Here is an 11,767-nt window from a genome sequence, read left to right on the forward strand (position 1 = left end):
GAAAGAAAGAAAGAAAGAAAGAAAGAAAGAAAGAAAGAAAGAAAGAAGAAAGAAAGAAAAAGAAGGAAAGAAAGAGGAAAGAAAGAGAAGCTCTACTACAAAACAAAACTAAAAAGCATCATGAAAAATTAAAAAGTTCTACACAAGAGTGTAGAAATAGTAGCAATTACTATCAGCCAAGAGAAGGGAAAGGAGTTTCCTGGAAGATGTGGCAACCATCTGAAAGTTAAAGGATGGGTAGAATTTGGACAAACGGAATCAGAGAAGAAGACGGAGGAGGAAGGAAAAAGCTGAAGAAAATGACAGAAATAAAGACCAAAGCAGGAAAAACACAGTGATCCAGTTTGGATGGCACTTACTGCACATAAAAGGGGGAAATGTGACAATTACCCAGGCCGAGCGGAACATCCTAGAACATCCTGACTCAGAAGTTTGGCCTCATTCTACGTGCAACAGGGAGACATCGAGAGCTTGAAAACATGGTGATGGAGGTAGAAAGTCAGGCCAGGGGCGGGGCCAGGGGCTGCCCTGGGGAATGGCAGAGGGAACAGGAAGGTGAAGGCCACAGTGAAGTAGTATAGGGGCCAAATCAGTGGGATTTGCACCTGATTGGATGCAAGGGAAGAGAGGAGCCAAAGATGCCTAGAGCCTCAAACATAGATCACAAGAAGAAAGGTCATCTCAATAAAAGAAACCAGGCAGCCAAGAAAAGAGGAAAGACGTTGCTGAGTTCAAGCTTTGGGACACAGTCAGCTGAGGTGATCATGGGCCAATCCCAAAAGCCTTTATTGTCAGTCCCATGATTTCAATCCATCCCCACTTTGGGGGCCTGAAAGTCAGGAAAATATCTGCAGTTGGAGATGCAGGTTACAGCTCTGAGGAAATAAAGAAGTCTCCACTTGGAGAGGAAACTGCAGTTTCTAAGATTGCAGAGATGAAACAGATCAGTGAGATGAGTTCCCACAGAGAATTCTCACCATCGTAGCTCCCCAAGATTGGGTTGAGACGGGCAAAAAATAACCAGGCAAAGGGGTGAAGAGCACCCCACATTTCCCTTCCTTAGGAGGTACACTGTGGACTTAGGCCCACTTCATCCACCAGCCCCAAAAGGACATTTTGAAAAGCACACAGAAGTTGACTTTCTTCCCAACTGCTTATCTCAATATGTAGTATTTTTTTGGTTTAAATTTGTAAAACATTACAACCTCACTGCCCATCCAGTCTGCTCTAGTAATTTTTAAAAACTTCAAAAAATTTTTTCCTGAATTGGCACATGATTGCTGTTACCATTTTGTGTGGCCCCTTTGTTGGCAAGGTATCAGAGAAAAAGCCATTTCACATTGGATATTTTCTACATAAAACCCCAGTGATATTGTCCATCCCAAACCCCTACCGTATACATCATGTATCCTCCTTACTCCCACTCCACCTGTTATCACTGAAGTGACAGACCTTTTTAAAATAAAACTAGAGTTGTAATTGGGGTCGTTTGTTTTTTTTCTTTTCAGGACAGTGTACATTTTCCAGGTTACCACACATTATTATAAAAGTGGGAAATGGATTCAATCATACTCATAAGCCTTTACCAAGATATTCAATAGCTTGGTTTAAGCCCCAGACAATTCCAAGATCCCATGTACTAATAGTGTTCTAAGTAAAAAAGGGGATTTTCTTGTTCCCTTTAAGGGGAGGGAGGCAAAGAGAGAGGAGGTAAGACTGAGAAGTGACTCAAAGTATACTCAGAGAGTGTAACCAACAGCAAGCAAACTGATGTGGGCATCCAAAAAGGGTCCTGAGTCCTGGAAGGACCATCAGTGTTAACAACAGCTATATGACCTTGGAAGTTCAATGTCTCATCTGCCTTAACAACCACTTGGACCAACACTAGTGTTTTAGAACTGAAGAAACCAAGATCCTTTTCAGGATTTGAAATTCCGAGATTCTATGTTCTTAGGTTTAGTACAAGGCCTGGGGCCTGACTTTCAGTATGACCCTCAGGAAATGTCTATAAACCCATATTCAGAAATAGATATTGCATGTGGCTCTACATTCATTATTCTAATTACTTCTAATCATTTCCGAATGACATGGATGCTGTTTCCTGGCCATTACAGACATGTGTATTCACACTGTATATTCATCTGCCCTAAAAGGGCCACAAGCCCCAACATGCCATCAGCTAAAAGAGCAACAGGACTTAGTAAATCTCAAGCAAGTTTTATAAACAAGGTTGTGGCCAAGTGGCTAAATACAGACAGGCACAGGTAAGTGTTCAAAAACTCACAGGACTTAAAATTTCTTTTCTTGGCAATTATGTTCTGATTCTGTATCACTTAATTTTGAATGTGCTTCCTCTCCCCTCCTGGAGTCAAGCTTACAGGGCAGAATCTATACCTGCATCACCCATAGAGTATTTTTGCACATAACCACAATTAAGGAATGAAGGATTTACTGTGAAGTACTTGCCATATTTCAACATAAACAAAGGAAATCTCACAAGGTGTGACCGACGGCTCCCACCAGCCCAATCATGTATGGTACCACTATGAAATCAGAAGTCACTCATGCCTTAAGCAGGCTGACACTAGGTCCATATGCCAAGGCTGCTGCTGACCCTTGGCTGTAGTATCAATCAGTCACACGTGTGGTGGCGAGGGCTGCTAGAAGCCGCTCTAATGGAGGGAGAAATGGACACAATACACTTAGCAGGACACATAGCAAGTTCTCTGTCACACCAAAATGCCAAGTGAGGAAAACAGAAAGGACTCAAGGCAGTAGAAATCATTCTCCACATCAGCAGCTGCAGATAAAGACAATCAAGATCATGACCATTTTTAGGTAAAAGCACGTGCTGGTAGCAGCAACGCTTCATTTACTTTGGGAACTCTTAACACTAAATCGAAAAAGGCTGGTTTTTCAGGTGGATGCTCTAGGGTGAGCACACAACAGAACGGGGTGGAGGAGTGTCTCTGAGCTTGCCCAGGTTACACGTAACATTACAGATGAGACACTGTAAATTGTTCCATTGACTTTAAACCATTAGTAGTTGTAGAACTTCCTAATCACTGTATTTGGGAAGATTCAGCAGTTTGGGTTAAAACATTTCTACTTGTTTATGCTAAGTAAGCATTCAGATGATTCAGGAAAACAAAGGGATTTATATGTAGAGAGACTAACTCTCTGCCCCTCACTCTTCTGGCACCACTCAGGTTAAATTGGGGAGCTGTCCTAAACTTTCAGCAAATCCCAATTCCAACATACATGCTCACTGATATACTGAGTGAACCAGAATCACAGAGACGTTCTCTGCACTGGCCAGTCACGGGGTCCAGCACAGGGGAGGAAAAAAAAAAAAAAAAAAAACCCTTGCGCACTACTACAAACTGCAGAGATAGGGGGCATCAGCTTTTCCATCAACACGAGCCAGTGGGGGCTGGCCAGAGTAAATCGTATCCTTCTTTGCTCAATGGGCATGGAGTGATTCAAGAAGACTGCAATGCCTTCTTGTACTCAAAAAGTTAAAATCAGGAATCCTCTGAAGGGAGAAGAATCTGAAGATTTATAAGAGCGGCTACTAAAAGCCCCATTAGGACCCTCTCTAAACTCTTCCCATTTAAGCAGAGAGGCAAATAGCCCCCACTGGTATTTATATTTAGAATGGGCTGGCAGAGAGGAAGAGCCCACATCGGAGCACTGAAGGTCTCTGACATACCCATAACATAAATCATTTCAGGGTGAGGCTGTCACAGTGCATCTTCTGCTCTGCCCTTTAAATGGATTGGACCCCAACATCACATTCTCCTCAGGGTACGGAGTGGGGGGGGGTGGGAGTTTCATGGAGAACAAAGAAGTCACCACTTCCTTTATCCCCCCACGAAAGACAGATGTAGTAAAAATATCTGCAGAGTAACATTCACTCACTTTAAAATACCGAACTGCAAACAGGTAGATGGAATGATAATGTTTGTGAGCCCCTAAATCTACAAAAAGATGTATCTATTAAAAAAACATGGAAACGAGTCTATTAAAGAAAGGCTAAGTGTGTGATTGATTGCACTCACATGTGCTCTCATTTGTAAAGCTACATTTATTTAGTGATTGCATCCTTATATAGAAAATCTGAATAACGGGACAGTTCTCTCTCTTTTTTTTTTTTTATCTACCAAGTCATTGTTTCAAATAAAAAAAAAGATTTATGGTAACTGAAGAGCACACAAATAACATACCAAAAAAAAAAAAAAAGCCAGCTATTTTATCCTTTCAGTGTGGTTAGCAAGGCTCCTTTGTGTCTACAAATTTCCCTGGGTGGTGCTGTTGCCAAGAAATTCTAATTCATGACAAGGTTTTCTGCAAATTGGGGACAGAGGCAAACCTGCAGATGCAGGGACCCTACAGTTTGCTTTGTCTTTCTGGCTGAGACAGCACCTGGCTGCTCAGGCCTATAGAAGGCAGTGCAAAGGCAAGATCACCAGAAAGAGGAAGAAGCAACGTAGCTCACAGAACAAATCCCATCCCTTGTATCATGAGGCTGTTCTTGGAAGGCAACCATTTTTGTAGGTTGTCCCCTAGAGATGCCTCATATCAAAGACCTTGTAAAAAGCGTTCCAGGGTGCCTGAAACCAAGATGAAATTGCAGTGTTATGGGGACACTTTAGTTCCTACAGTTAGCCAAGTATGCCATTAGTTTAAAACAATGGGGGAATGGGGGAGGAGGGAGGAATGTTTTATGATTTATTTATTTGTTTCCAGTAGCAGTGGAAAATTTTCTCTGAGCAAAAAGGAGGCCTGAAACTGACCCCATCTGCCAATTATGAATCAGCATTAACAACAAGCATAATTCCGTAAGAGTTTTCAAGTAACCATGCCATGCTCCTCAATGGCATGCAGCAAAGCTGCGTGCAAATAAGATTCAGAACTTCATTACTTGACCTGCACTCGTGAAAAGAGCAGACTAGGTATACAAAATCTATCCAAATTCTAAGACTTTGTAGCTTCTTGGAGAAAAATAACCAAGGGTATCATATCAAATTCTTTTTATTTTCCAAGTCAGCAGTGGGTCCAGAAAAATCACAATTTCTACTGGCAACAAAACTCATGAATGTGTTTCCCTTTATCCATCATCAAGTGGCACCCTATAAACTACTCCGGCTTTTGTCCTACGTTTGACTTTTTCCTACTTTTGCTCAGACAGCTCTTGGAAAATTTCCTGCAAGTTTCCGAAGAACTTAAGGCTGGTAGCCTTAAGAGTTGTGCGTCAGCTGAATTCCATAAAATAATAGACCACATAAGCACAGTGTAATTTACAGTTATATGACAGGCAGAGATGATGTTACTTGGGCCAAGTGCTTAAGAATGCAGTCAGAGCCTAGGAATGGAGAGCTGTTAATGTAAGATGTCCATCTGGATTTTAAAATTACATCGGCAATGGTTTTCAGAGTTGGAGCTGTATGTTGTGAAAGACGTCACTGCCTGAAAGCCCAATGTCAAAATGACGACCCCCGTGACAGGAGGACCATCTCAAGCTCACTGACTGTTACACAGGACAATTACCCCAGGCCACAGTTTAAAATAAAATCCCCAAAGAGTCCATCCTTAATTTTCAAATGCACAGATGTTCTTGGGTTTATCATCCAAGCCACTCTTTCTCTACAAACCAAATCAGATTATTGGAATCTCTGTATTTTGCTCATCTCCTCAAGGCCAGGTACACTGTTCACTTTCAGAGAACATCTAATAATTGCTCCTCATCTGACCTCTAAAATCTGATTACCCCAGAGCATCAGGAAACTTCCTCCTGTCTGGGGGTTCTTTGTAGCAATCTTCTTAAGCCATTTTGAGCAAAGAAGTCTCAAAATTTCACCATCTGATGGTTGACTTGGTCCTGTCAGTTGCATGTAACCATCCCCCCTCCTTACACTCAGAAGCGGGGGGGGGGGGGGGGGGGGGCCCAGAGAGGGAGGAAGGAAGAGATGGAGGTTGGAGGTTTTGTCATCAACTTGAACTTAGAGTCTCAGTCACCTTTCAAGAGCGCAGTTGTGACTACAGAGCCCGGAGCAGAAAGCTCCTTGGAGTGATATCTTATTTAGGAGTGCTTCCCCACAACTTATGTTTCAGTGTGACTGTGAGCATGCCTCTCAAATAGCTTGGCAAAGGGTTTTAAGGTAAGAGTAGTTGCCAGTTGGGGAGGGTGAAGGCAAGAAGTAAGGAGGGAGGTGTGGGGAAGTGGGGGGTGAGATTCCTTGGCCTGAAGATAGAAACTAAGCTAGAGGTTCCTTGATGGAGGCAAGTAGAGAGGAGGAGGGGAAAGGAAAAGCACAGGAGGCTTCGGAGGAAACAATAGATCTAATACATCCCTAATTATCAAACCAGTGATGTTTCTTTACAGATCCAGACTCTCTCCTGGATGGTCTAACCAGATCTAGAAAAGCAGGTTTCCTCTGGAGAGGCCTTCCCCAAAAGCAGGCTTTACTACTGTGAAAACTTGAACCAAAACAAAGTTGTGTGATTCATCAGGAGGGAACGCTGTAACAAATAAAGCCAACTTTCTTCCCTCCAACACTGCTTAACAGTTAGTCACAAACAAGGGCTGCCTTGGGCAGGCTGACTAAATCAACAGATTCCCTACCCTAACCTGTCTAGACAGTTGTTAATACGCAACCAGTTTGACACCAGTGGGCTGACAATGTGAAATGAAAGCTATTTCAGAAAATGAAATTCTAGCAACATTTTGGCTTCATTAGCATGTGAAATAAAAGGAGGAAAAGATCTAGTGAGACCCTTCATGAGACAGTCTCATTAGGGATGGGGAAAGGATGCACTGAAGAAATGCCTTGCACTAAGAACGCATGAACTATGTGTGCACTCAAGAGACAAAGTTGAGGGTCTCTGCCAGCATCCTTGGGCAGCAACGGATGGTGGCCACACAGACAGCAGAGGCCAGCACCCGGAGGAAAACTCACCGCCTCTAATCAGGGGAGAAGAGCAACTAGTAACAAAGGTACAGTCAGAGGATCAGCTTTGCCACTCTGCTCCCTATACCCAAAGCCAAACCTCACTGGCTAAAGCAGCAACTGTTACATCCCAGCCTCAAGCTGGCAAATCCCGCTTTGGATCCTGGCAGAAGAAATTCAGCCGTTCATTAGCCTTAACAAGCTGCTGTCACTGAGCGAAGTTACATGAGCAGCCACACACCAAGCCTCTCGCAGTCCTCCCCAAGGGCAGGCTGGTTTCTTCAAGACGGACTGTGCGAGTTCACACTTCCGATGTGCAAATCCAGACTGTCTTCTTGGACGTTCCATGGTGCACACTGGAGTATTTTTAAAGAATACCCATACCCCCCTGCCCCCCACCCACCATCTTTCCTGCAGTGTGTCCCTTCAGCAGTTCCTAATCCTTGCTGAGAAAATGACTGTTTCCGCAGCAGATCTAGCACTTTCCACTGACCAGCACTTTCTTTATTCGACTTCATAAAGCCCAGTGAACTTGTCACCAGACCCACTTTGCCCTCAGTGGGACACCTAGCCAACTTGGCATCAGTGCCCTTCAGCATCAGAGGAGTTTCTTAACTAGTCCTCTAAGACAAAGTCAGAGGCATGGAAGCACACACCACCCTTTGTCAGAGGCTGTGTGCCTTCTAACCAGGGAGGGACCCCAAACAAAAAAGAGAAACAAGGACACACATAGAGGCATTGCGCTGGGGAAATCTACAATGCATGGTCAGCGTTAGATAGATATATCTTCCCTTCCTCCTCCTAGATATCCTTGAGTATCTTTTGTCATTGGGCTCCTCTCCCTTCTGCCCACCTTCTCATCTCAAAATCAAGTTTCTGTCTTTTATTGTCACGCGCTAATTACTGGGAAAACACTCCGCTATGCTCCTACCTCCTGCTCCTACCTCCTGACCCCCATCTGACGGTCTTCAGCACCAGTTGAAGGAACTGAACCTGATTTAAGGTACCAAGTAGGTAGAGCTCAGGCATGTAGGGACGCAGTATCCTGTCATCAGTAGCTCATAAAGCCCCAAACCACCTTCCCACCCGGTTCCCCCGAACCCCAGAAGTTACGCAGGTCTGTGCTGGGGACAGTGAGCCCGACAACGTGTGCGCAAGGATGTGTGTTGGTGACTGAAACGCAGGCAGCTCAGACCGGCTGCTCAGCTCAGCACACTAAGGGGTTAGAGGGTGGTTGGAGAGGTAAGCGCAGATGACTGTTTCCGAAAACATTTTAAACAAGAAACAGCCAAAAAAAGGGGGGGGGGATAAAACAAACAAACAAAAAATTCAACCCCAAGCCCACACCAACGCAGCCCCTGCGTCTCCGCCGCCACCACACGATTTACACAAGTAATTTAAATCATTCACCTGCTGCCAGGTCTCCTCCAGGGATGGCAAAGCTGAGAAGTAGCCGGTGTCGTGGACAAGTTGTAGCTCCTGGAATATACTATAACTAGCCAACACGTCCATGCTGCTGCTGCCGGGCAAAACGGGAGGAGAAACCCTCCCCCGAACACAGTTGGGTCTGTTTGTTTGTCAGTCTGTCTGGCTCACCCCCCAAGAAGGCAGACATCCAGTGGCCCTTTTGTTTTGTTTTGTTTCAGTCAACTAAAAAGGAAAAAAAAAATCAATGCAGGAGAGAGGAAGAGAGGAGGTGAGAGAGGAGAGAGTGAGTGGGGTGGATGGAGAGAGGCATCCAGCATGTACAAGTGCAGACGGCTGCCAGGAAAAGGGGACTTCTCCACGGGAGTAACAATTCCCTTCCAGGGCTCTAATCACTCCAGCTCGTGGATCAGGAAAGGGGATGCAAACTCACTGACACGAAGCTGCCATCTATTTCTGCAGCGCTGTTCGCTCCTAATGCAATCTTTGCTCTTTATTTTGGGAGGTTGCATTTTTTTTTTTTCTCGCGATCGCTTCTCTCCCCCTCTTCCCTTCCCTCCCCACCCCCCACCCCATCCTTGCTAGTTTGTAGTCTCTCCCCCCCTCCTTTTCTCCTCCTCCTGCTCTTCCCCCTCCCCAAACTCCCCCCTCCGCCCGGCTCTCCGCGCAGCCGTGGGATCTCGGAGGAGGGCGTCCTGTAGGCCGCGTGTGACCATGTAAGGTAAACAGGGGCCTCATGAAGTCACTGAGGACCAATGGGGAGCGCGGAGCGGGGTCCGGGGCGGGGCTTGGCTCTGGCGGCGAGCGCGGATTGGCAGACTGCGGATCTCCCTGCTGCCTTACAAGGCGGCGCGAGGCGAGCTATTTTTAGAGGGCTATATAAGGGGGCTGAGGCGGCTGCGCGGCGGCCGGGGAGCGCGAGCGCGAGGGACGGGGAGGGCCGCGGCGACACTCACGCCGGCTCCTGGGACGCCGAGGCGGCCGGGCTTGGGCCGAGTGCCGGCCTCCGACCCTCGCTCCGATGCCTGGTGGAGCCCCGGGCGCCCGGAGCTTGCGTCCCTCGGAGGGGCGGGGTCGCGTGTCGCCGTCCTGGCGGGGACGCGGCCGGTCTGGAGGTGAAAGTCCAGACTGCGGGGTTAGGATGCCTCCTGGAGGAGGAGCAGGGCGGGAGCCCGGCGGAGCCGCCGTCGGGGGTGGGGGAGGAGGCACTGACACTTCCCACTCTGCCTCGCTCCGGGGCCCGGGGGTGGAGAGCCGGGAGGGAGAGGCGGGCAAAGGAGGGCCTCAATTACTAAGAAATAAACCGAGGGGGAAAAAAGGCGCCAAAAGCCCCTTCACAAAATGCCCACAGGCTGCCAGGGCGCAGGAAGAAGCGCCCGAGGAGGAAGTGGCACACAATGGAACCGAACAAAGGGGAGCGGCGCCGAGAGAGCAACCTGCGTCCGCCCACCCCACCCCCCCCGCGCACGGCGCGCAGTCCCCGCCTCGCCAGCGCCCGGGTGCGCGCCACCACCCGCCAGCCCTGCGCTGGGACCCCGCGCGGAGGGCCGCGCCGGGAGGCAGTCTCCCAGTTAGAGTTGATCGAAAAGGGACGTTTCGCTGGAGTGCGAGTCAGAGAGAACGGAAGGCGCCCGGGTAGACGCGGGGGGCAGGCAGAAGCCGGCAGCTTATTGGGGAGGGAGGGGGGCTCAAACCTGAGGCTCCCCAAGTGGCTGCCGAGCTGCGGTGGTGAGGGGCGGAACCGGATCGGACTCTGGAGCTGGCATATAGAAATACATAGACAGATACTCTTATCTCTTAAATGAAAACCTTGCACAACGCACTTTTTTTTTTTTTTTCCTTTTTAGGGTCGACCAGTTGTGTGCTTGACTTTATGTGGTTAGTGTCATTCAAGTTTCCCCAAAATGCTCTGTGAGCTGAGCTTACATTTTTGGAATGACTGCAGAATTCGGTACTTATTCAGATGAGAAACTTAATTCTACCCGTAATGAAAGAAACACATCGACCTTAATTGCCCTTCTCAGCTTTCCCTCCTTCTGAGTATGTGGGATTCCATATCAGAATATTTGCAAAATTCTGCTTTATAGAACGAGCACAATTCGAAATCAGTACTTGCCAGGGGAAATTAAAAAGGAATTACTGGGTTTGAGGAAAGTCTAGTTTATTTACTTTGTGATGTGTGGGATTCTGATGGTCAGATCTACAGCATCCATTGTAGGAATCTAACTGGCATATTTGCTGGAGTTTATGTGCATGAGATGTGCAAAGATGTTAGTGCGTTTAATATTATGTAAGCGCATTTGTGGTGCTAGGGGATAAATGGTATAAAAAGGTTAAACGTCATACATGGGTGGCTCAGTCGTTAAGCGTCTGCCTTCGGCTAAGGTCATGATCCCAGGGTCCTGGGACTGAGCCCCATATCAGGCTCCCTGCTCAGCGGGAAGCCTGCTTCTCCCTCTCCCACTCCCCCTGCTTGTGTTTCCTCTCTCGCTGTGTCTCTCTCTGTCAAATAAATAAAATCTTTAAAAAAAAAAAGGTGATATCATGCTAGCACACATATGTGTTAGCACCAGTATGAGAAGGCCTCTCTTTGAAAGGCCAGATGGGCCTTTCCCAGAAGTAGAAGTAGATGGGCCTTTCTTAGAACCATCATATCCCAATTAATGCATTAACTTGATCCTTATGGTCACTCGTGCTGATGCTTACTCGCCATGTGACTTTGAGCTTACTGGCTCAGACCCTCTAATTATCCATCTCAGAAATCTAAAGAGTGGTATCTGCCTTGCCTGGTTGTTATGAAGAATCAAAGTAACATTTGTAACTCACCTAGCATTGTATATGGGTCTATTAGGTAGATACTAAATGTTAGCAATCATTATCTCCTGGTTTTAGCTAAGTAAACTAAATAATATATCTGAGCTAATCAGACCCATGGGGGGACATACCAGAGTCTTAGAGAAAGAGGAGAGGTAGAAGCCCTTTGCCAATTTGTAATAAGTATTACAAATGTAATGTTCCTATTGTGTGGGGGGAGGAGAGAAGGGGAGGATGGGGAAGAGACCTTTGAAAAGCCCTGGTGTAGAAAACAAGTTCTTGAGTGAATAGGAAAGGAAAGAAACTTAAACAGGGAACTCAAGAGGCAGAAGGCAAGGCAAAGCCAAAGCATATAATTTGATGTTTGAACTCAAGTGAACTTAATTTCTGTTTTTTGTGTTACACCATTACCATTTTTGAACAAAATATGACATTCTTGTTAACTTGTAAGTTTGAAGATTTTACAGGTAATAGTTAACTAGTTAAACACTTCCAGTGTGCCAGGCTGTATGGACACATAAACGTTTTTTATACGCAATGTCTCGTTTCACCCTCATGACAACCTGAGGTAGGTACTT

At 46.4% G+C, this 11,767-nt stretch overlaps 1 protein-coding gene across 3 annotated transcripts in view; it reads right to left on the reverse strand.

Annotated features, from left to right (window-relative positions):
* Positions 1–8,898, reverse strand: part of KLF7 (Kruppel like factor 7) — an 84,724-nt gene extending 75,826 nt beyond the window's left edge. For all 3 annotated transcript variants that reach the window (XM_021702947.1, XM_021702946.1, XM_021702948.1), the window contains exon 1: positions 8,361–8,898. In XM_021702947.1, coding sequence (XP_021558622.1) covers positions 8,361–8,462 — 102 coding nt within the window. In that variant the 5' untranslated portion in view covers positions 8,463–8,898. The remainder of the gene's footprint in view (positions 1–8,360) is intronic.
* Between the last annotated feature and the right edge of the window lie 2,869 nt (positions 8,899–11,767).

This window comes from Neomonachus schauinslandi, chromosome 3 (genome assembly GCF_002201575.2).
Source record: "Neomonachus schauinslandi chromosome 3, ASM220157v2, whole genome shotgun sequence".
NCBI lineage: Eukaryota > Metazoa > Chordata > Mammalia > Carnivora > Phocidae > Neomonachus > Neomonachus schauinslandi.